The sequence below is a fragment of the Macadamia integrifolia genome, unplaced genomic scaffold (genome assembly GCF_013358625.1).
Source record: "Macadamia integrifolia cultivar HAES 741 unplaced genomic scaffold, SCU_Mint_v3 scaffold1042, whole genome shotgun sequence".
NCBI lineage: Eukaryota > Viridiplantae > Streptophyta > Magnoliopsida > Proteales > Proteaceae > Macadamia > Macadamia integrifolia.
Genome location: NW_024868061.1, coordinates 197,709 through 206,777, shown reverse-complemented (window position 1 = coordinate 206,777; position 9,069 = coordinate 197,709). Strand labels below are relative to the sequence as shown.

The window sequence follows — 9,069 nt, the reverse complement described above, 5'->3', positions numbered from 1 at the left end:
ACCTCCATATAAGTTGTAGGAAATTGAGTTGTGATTCCAACACAACTGATCTCAGATAAATCTGAAATTGGACTGAAAAGTTATGATCAAAACACTGATGACTGGTCAGTATAACAGCATTCTGTCAAAACAGTCTGTCAGGTTAGAGGTCGACGGACTGAAAGCCCCGGTCGACCGAAACTGTCCGAGACCATAGGCGGTTGATCGGTAGAAAGTCTCGATCGATCGGTGACTGCCTGGAAGTGCCCCAATGGCTATATTTTGCCTCAACGGCTCTTGGTGGCGATCGGCTACCGATGGCGGTTGACCGGTGGTCCCAAAATACGTCCGTTAGAGCCTGATTTCCTACCTAAAATGCTTCACTAATCTCACCTATAAATACCTCTTATACTACTCATCAATTAACAAATAAATCCCAACTTTAGAGAAGCATTATTTGAGCATTAGAAGTGAGAATTGGTCTACACCATCTTTTGAGTTCAAGTTCTTCATTTTACATTCAAGAGGAACTCAAGACCATCTACAAGTCTTCATCTACATCTTGGCATTTACATTATAAACATAAAGAAGACTTCAAAAGGTGCATTCATTCTATCATCATTGGATATTTCATTTGCACCACACCGGAGGTAATTCTCTTTTATTCCACTTCTCCATTTTCTATTTTACATTAAGTCTAGACTGTACTTAGGCTTGTGTAAGGACCCTCTCATCCTTAAGAAATTGTAAGGATCCTCTTATCCTTAAAAGAGTGTAAGGTGACTCTCTACCTTAAAGGAGATTGTAAGGTGCATCTCTATCTGCAAAGGAGATTGTAAAGGTGCCTCTCTGCCTGTAAAGGAGATTTGTAAGGATACTCTTATCTGTGAAAAAGATTGTAAAGGTTTTCTTCCCTACCTATCGTACTGAAAGGGAGAACTAGTGGAATACCTTACAAGATGATTCTTGTAGGGAGTGGACTAGACTCAGATTGAGTCGAACCACTATAAATCTTGTGTTGTGTGATTGTACTTGTTTTATTCTCTCCGCATTATTTTAACTTGCAATCACACTTGGGACCTATACATCGAAAAGAGTTAATTTCCACTAGTATAAATATTCACCCCCCCTTTAGGTTATTTCAATTGGTATCAGAGCGGGAGCTTAATATATAAGACTAAGTTGTCTTAAAGTGAGTCAAAGATCATGATTACATTTAATCGACCACCTGAAGGAATGGATGCATCTAGGCCTCTATACTTCAATGGAGAAAACTTCTCCTTCTGGAAATGTAGATTTAAGAATTTTATTTGTGGATATAATTTTCTTATTTGGAGAACTATAGAAAGAGGACCATATGTCATCACCAAAATTATTAATGGAAAGACGGTGCCAAAGGATGAATCAGAATTGACAGCCGATGATCTAGTACTTCTTCAATACAATTTCAGGGCTCTCACCTACAACCAATTTGCTTTAAATGAGGAAGAATTCAACAGAGTAAGTATGTATGAAAGTGCAAAAGAAATTTAGGACACACTTGTAGGAACACATGAAGGTACTACAGAGCTAAGAGAAAGAAAAGTAGACATGCTTATACAAGAATATGAATTATTTCGAATGCATGAATATGAAAATATTTCTGACATGTTTACTAGATTTATTAATATTGTAAATTCCTTGAAAGGACTTGGTAAGACTTACACCAACTCTGAGATAGCCAAGAAAATTCTTAGATCACTATCTACCAAGTGGAAACCAAAGACGATTGCTATCAATGAAGCCCGAGACTTGAACGAGATAAGTCTATATGAATTAATGGGTTCACTTTTTACCCATGAAAATGATCTCTATGAAGAATTCAAAAGAGCACATCCCAAATTCATTGCTTTCAAAGCATCCAAAGAATTGGATGAAGAAAGTGAAGAAGAAAATGATGAGGAAGTCTCATCGGATGAAGATGAAAGTGACTCTGATGAAGCCACAAACCTTGCCTTAATGGCTCATGTAGACAAAGAACAAGAGGTAAGTTCTCAATCTCATTATTTAGATACTTCAAATAATGAATCTAATGATGATGATCTTCTGCAAGATTTTGAAGCTTTATATGAAGAAAGCTTGAAACTTGAGACTGAAAAGTCTAATTGGGAAAAGAAGGTTCTTTCCCTCAACAAGAGGATAGAATCCTTGACATCTAAAATGTATGAACTTGAGGAGGATAACTCAAAGTTAACTACCATATTTCATACATTTACTAAAGGTCAAAAGACTTTGGATACATTATTAGAATCCCAATGCAAAAGTCCCCAAGACAAAGAAGGACTTGGTTATGATGGTGGAACCTCACCTCAAGGGAAAGAAAAAGAAAATGTAGTTTCTCCAAAGAGAAGAAATCCCCATTATGACCAAAGGCAAGTTCCAAAAAGGAATAACATCCATTATGCGTATTATTACACTCCCTCCAAAAGGCATGATAGACCTCAAAGGAATTTCAAATCTCAAAGGGATTTTAGACCACATACTTCCTATTGGCCACAAACACATCAAATGTCTTATCCACATTATAGACCATATAAGACTCAAAGAGATTTTAAATCTTACAGGCCACCAGCACATTATGAAATATATGATTCACAAAGGGCATACACACCATTTAGACCTCACACACCCAAAAGGGTTTGGAAACCGAAGGGATATTTTGATTGTAACATGGATGGACCCATGAGATTATGGGGACCAATATATGCTTGATTCTATTGGCTTAAAAAGCCAACGTAAAAAATGGATGATGCATTGATAGTTGTTTTGATTAGAGAAGGGATGAAATATCCTACTCCAAAAGGTTCTCTGATAGATATATTTGCTGGAAGATTTTTTTTTTTTTCGCTAAAAAGTCATGTATATTAAAATGAAAAAGAAGAAAAAAGAAATATAGTACATCAGATGAGGAAGGGAGAAATTCCCAACACTCACACTAAGAAGAGAGGGAGAAGCAGAAACTCCACCTTCGGCATTGCCATCAGCAGAATTACGCAACTACCCAACTCCACCAAAAACAAAAAATCTGGAAAGAAAAGAAATTCCTAGGTGAATCTGAACCTAGGCCGACCCGATGCATCCATGTCTAATTCCATTTGAACTAGAGTTGGCCAAATTGAAATCGGCTCTGACACTTCAAAACGAGCAGCTGACTTTGACAAAAAATCCGCCACTGAATTTGCTTCCCTATAGCAATGCGTTATTTTCCATTCCACATCCTCCAAATAAGAAATACAATTTATCCATCTTTGCCGAGCTATCCATGGACTTTGCCTCTTCTGAAAAATAGTCACAACTGCAACTGAATCACATTCTATCCAGAGTCGTTTCACATTATGCTGCTTAGCTAATTCAATCCCTATCATAAGCGCTAAAAATTCAGCCTCAAAATTTGTGCGAGTTCCTAGAAATTTTCTGAAATTTGCCACTACCTCTGCCTTTTCATTGCGAAGGATTCCCCCTGCTCCAGACTTCCCTGGATTACCAATAGAGCAACCATCCGAATTGATTTTTATCCAACCTGGATTAGGAGGGCACCAGAAAATATTGAAGATTTCCCGAGGCCTTCTCCGCACCCCTGAAATACCCAATCTTCTTGCAGTGACAAGATCCGAAATTGAGATGGCTGCCCCTGAATGAACCAGCTCTTGGCAGCTAATTTCTCTCTTCACTTGTCCAAAACAATGCTCTTTTGATTTTGAGATTCCTTCGAATTTTCTTCCATTCCTCTCCAACCAAGTAAAGTAAGGGATTAAAACAAAACCCTTCAGCCACACCCCTTTAAAGATGGTCTTCTTGGCCTGATCTTTCCACCAAGCTATCAAACTTTCAACTCCTTCAAATCCAAGCCACCTAAACCCAAAACAACAACAAAATTTCTGCCACATGAAAACTGCAAAAGAGCATTCATACATGGTATGATTTATTGACTCTTCCGCTATGCCACAGAGAGTGCACTGAGATGGCAATGGAACCCCTCTCTTTTTCACATTATCATCAGTAGCGAGCTTATTTTTCAACATTCTCCATCCAAACACCGATTGGCGAGGCTGAAGATGAGAATTCCAAATCAATGAATACCACCCCACCTTTGGCGATTCCCTTCTTACTTTTTCCCAAGCCGATTTTATTGTAAAAACTCCAGATGAATTTAATTCCCAATGACAAATATCATCCAGATCTGAAATTATGATATCCTTGGCCTGATCAAAGATATTTTGAAAAAATTCAGAGCTCACCTGGGGAAAATTCCACTCATCTTGGCAAATGAAATCAGAAACCTTTGCCTGCATCGAATCAAAGATATCTAACTGCAAACCATACATCTCCTCAATAGACTTCTTTCCCAGCCAGCTATCTTTCCAAAAATTTATCCTCTGACCATTCCCAACAGTCCATTGCTCATGAGACTGAACCCACCGCCACACCTTTTTAAGACCAGGCCATATCGAAGAGGAAAGGTAGGTAGTTTTCAGCGAACCATCAATCTTCAGAAAACGGGCACGAAAGAAAACACTCATTAGAGAATTTCCATTTTTGATTTGCCATGCTAAGTTGCACAGGCATGCAAAATTAACATCTCGCAACCTCCTAATGCCAAGACCGCCTTCCCTGGTAGGTTTACATACCTCATCCCACTTCACCACTATCTTCTTCCCTGTCTCCATGTCACCAGACCATATGAAGTTTCGCATCCACTTTTCTACTAATTTTATTGAGCTTCCTGGCCACCAATAAATCCCGAAATTATGAATTGGTATGCTTGAAATCACTGATTGGCCCTTCTCCATTTGGGGCATTAAGGTTATAGGGTAAATTAACCCCAAAGCTTTCAGTGGCCACGAATTCATCTTGGTAACAATTGATTATTTCATCAAATGGGTAGGAGCACAATCATACTTAATTCTTATGCAACTAAGGTGGTAAAGTTTATCCAAGAAAATATCATCTGCCATTACAGGGTGTCACAAGAACTAATATCAGACCAAGGTTCTCAATTCTAGGATAGAACCGATAAGATTTGCATAAAGCTTGGCATCAAGAGGCATAGATCCACCACTTGCTGACCACATACCCAATGGGGGTGGTAGTGGCAGCCAACTAGAACATTAAGGTGTTCCTCCAAAAGATGACAAAAACTCAGAAAAACTGGGCTAATAAATTGTCTTATGGGCATACCAAACTTCGATACAGACACCAACTTGGGCAATGCCTCATTCCTTGGTCTATGGAGTAGAGGAGATATTACCCAGTCATATTTGTAATGATGGATAGTTGTTAGCCATAAATTGAGGCACATTTTATATTATTGTTCGATATAATAGGTTTTTTAACTATATCAAAGATATTTTAGTGGTATTTTCGTTTTGGGGATTATAGCCAATACCAGTAAAGAGATATATGTATCATTGTAGCCTAGGTGGGAGATTGTTGGCTTGTGGGCTTAACTAATACATAATTGTCTATTGGGCCAGGCTATTTTGGCCCACTCCAAGTGGGATATTCCTAGCCTAATCCATTGTGGAAATGGATTATGGTTAGGGCTCTATTATAAATAGAGGCTATTAGTCCCTGTAGCCATCACTTACCTTTCATTATTGGAAGCATTAACTCCCGCACAAGAGTTGATACATATGAGAGAGAATTCCAAAGGTGAAAAGCTGCAGATGACCTTAGCGAAGGGACTCCACTGTGTAGTTCCTCTCAGTTGCTAATGAGGGACTTTTCATCTGACATTTAAAGGACCGATCTTCATGCAATAGGTATGTTTGTTGTTCCATTACTTTCATTTATCATGTTCTATCACTATGAGGGTATATTCTTTTGGTGTTCTAGTCTCTAGAACCCCCAACAACTATCACTGAACAACATTTATATAGAAAAAAATTTGGCCTTCTAGCTCCACTTTAAGGCGAAGAGAAATATTCCATTGGTTGAAGGATCATTGCCGGGTTGTGTGACATGTGCACCAACACGACCAATGAGAGAATGTGTGCATAGGGTGGGGAATTTCCTGTTTCAGACATGTGCCTAGCACACTTGCCATGCAGGTTGGGATGATACTTTTTTCTTATTCTAAACATGTGTTGCCTTCATTCTCTCGGTAAGTAACATGTGTTGTAACTGGAGTGTGACTTTTCATCTATTGCTCATATTGACGGTTCAGATTTGGGAGTTTAAACAACTTTCCTTATCATGTAACCCTCATAAATGCAGTCTTATCAAGAGGGGGATCGTTGTTAGGCTGTGTGACCCTAGGCCAGCTTGAGGCCAATGAGAGTACGCACACATGCATCCAAAAAGGGGATGAGGTGGTCATTTCACCCTATATATATATATATATACTGTGGAAGCGAAGTACATATATATATTATATTGAGGAGGAGGAGGAGACCTGTGTTTGTGAATCACAACCAAATTAGCCTAGAGAAGAAGCAAGATGAATCGTTCTAGTATTATAAGTAAGCACAGGGTGAAGGTTATGTACTGACGATCCATTGCAAATCAAGGGATGATGATTTGGGTGTCCATTACCTTCCCCATAATGAGTATTTCGACTGGCGTTTCAATGACAACATTTGGGGAAGTACACTTTTCTTTTGCCACTTTCAATGGAGAGATGCAGATGTGTATTTTGATATTTATGATGCAACAAGAGATCGACTTCGTTGTTCTCTGTACTGGTGGTCTGCGAGGATTGATGCTCTTTATTCTGTGGACTACAATACTGGTGCAGCTGAAGCTTGGCTTCATTGGCATGGGTAAGTGTAGTTAGAGTTTAATTAGCTACCTTCCTACTTACTTTCTCTGTGTGAATAAAACAGAACCAGGTTTATTATAAAGAGAAATGAACTTCTATTTTTGTAATCATTCACTGTGAATTGAGTTCTTGAAGCCTGTGTTAACATGAGAAATGTACTTGAAATTTACCCTTCCAATCAGGGCAAACATAAAAGTTTGAAGCTTTTCTTCATAGGCTCCTGAGGTATCACCACCTTTGTCAAAGGCCCTGCTCGAATGGGGTCTGGAAGGTCTTCCACATCTGGCAGCACTTTCTTCATCACAGCAGCATATGATCTGCGACCTTCAGTCTCTCCGATAGGTCTTTCTCCCCTCACCTCTGTGCCCTCCAAATGATAGACCTCATCATCTCTATCGGTTACGCCCTCAGGCATGGGGCGATGGTTGATAGCAGGTTTCCAAAAATCAGTGAGCAGCAGCTGTTTACATCTATCCGGTGGCCGGCCTCCATCAGGATCAAGCAACTCCGGCATGGTCTCTAGTCTCTCCTCATCCGTTCTCTCTATTCTCTCTTCCGAACCTAGCGATTTTGATTTAATTAACGAAACCAGTATGCCTTTTTTCCTTTACCTTCAAGGTACCCATTTCAGTTTTTCAATGGAAAAACGAAAACAAAAATCAACCTTCTTATGTTAACACTAACTTCAAGAACTCAATTCACAGTGAAAGATTACACAAAAAGGAGTTTATTTTCTCTTTATAATAAACCTGGTTCTGTTTTATTTTCACACAGAGAAAGCAAGTAGGAAGGTAATTAGGGGTGCTAGGACAAAGTGTCATGTAGTCCACAAAATAAAGAGCATCAATCCTCGCACCCCACCAGCACTGATCACAACGAAATCGATCCCTCTTTGCATCATAAACATTAAATAAATATCTGCTTCTCTCCATTTAATGCGGCAAAAGAAAAGTGTAGTTTCAAAGAAGTTGTCATTGAAACCCCACTCGAAATACTGTTTATAAGGAAGGTAACGCATGATAGAAAACATATACGGAACGATTCATGAAGATCGATAAGTATGCACGACAAACACTATAAAATATATGTTTTAGGCATACCTGAATCCATGGTTGAAGAATAAGAACTCCTCAATGTCTTCTTGTATGCTCCTTGTACAACACGATCAATGTTGGTCTGGTCTACCCTCTTTCCCTTATGCTTTTGATTGTTAGCTTCACTTAATGGGTCAGTGATAACTATATATAGGGGTGAGGGTAGGGACCAACCCTGCAATAAAATTAGGGTTTCCTCCCCATTAAGTAAACAATACCTTAGGTCCACACATGGTAATAAATATTTCATACCAGTAAGGTGTGCTAATAGAATTCAATATCTCCATAGAGATCACTTACCAATAATATTGGATTCTTTCTGCTTACTCCATCTTTAGTCAACACCACTAAATCGGTTTTGGAAACAAATCTTTGACTATGCTAGCCCACCTAATAAGAAATCTTACATTATCCTCAATCAAACATTAAAAGAGGTGGTACTACAATTCCCCAGCTAAATTAAGACATGGGCTTTTCCTTCTTCTCCTTGAAGAGGGCAAGAAGATGCACACTAGTCACCTTCACAACCTTGAACCTGGCTCTAGGAATATCTCCGACGGCATGGCCTTTGCGTCCAAATCCTGCAATCAACGCCTCATCATTCTCTTCAATGTAGTTTAAGCAACCATCACTGGGCACAAAAGCTGCAATCTTCTTCCCATTCTTAATCAATTGAACACAAGCACATTTTCTGATGGCAGAGTTAGGTTGCTTGGCCTTAATACCAATCTTTTCAAGAACAATGCCCTTGGCGTGGGAAGACCCAGCAAATGGCTTCTTCCACTCATTGCCAAGGTGAGCTTTTTTATATGATTTGTCAGCCCATCTCTGCCTTCTACAGTGGGACTTCAGCTTACGACTAGCTCCCATACCACGTGTCTTCCCCATGGTTGCTGAAAGTGGAGAGGTTCTTCAACCGAAACAAAGGCTTCTAGAGCTCTGAGATAGGAAGATGAGAGCGAGCCGCCGAAGATGAACCCTAGAGTGCAGTGTCTTCTGTCCGTCCGAGTTTAAGTTTTAAAAAAATAATTTTTTTAACGGATCAGGTCGGATCGGCGGATCTGGATCGGTATCCGATACTGATACCCATCTCAGGATCGGTCTCAGCCGTTATCGATCCAATATAACCGATCTGATACCGATACTTATTCCATGAGCAGGAGAGAGAAAAAAAAAATCCTAAAATGAGAGGAAAAT

General features: G+C 39.3%; 1 protein-coding gene across 1 annotated transcript; it reads right to left on the bottom strand.

Annotated features, from left to right (window-relative positions):
- Positions 1 to 8,331: 8,331 nt before the first annotated feature.
- LOC122062453 (40S ribosomal protein S23-like) lies at positions 8,332 to 8,780 on the bottom strand. Its single transcript, XM_042626107.1, has one exon. It carries the CDS (start codon positions 8,758 to 8,760, stop codon positions 8,332 to 8,334), a length of 429 nt encoding a protein of 142 aa, XP_042482041.1. The 5' UTR covers positions 8,761 to 8,780.
- Between the last annotated feature and the right edge of the window lie 289 nt (positions 8,781 to 9,069).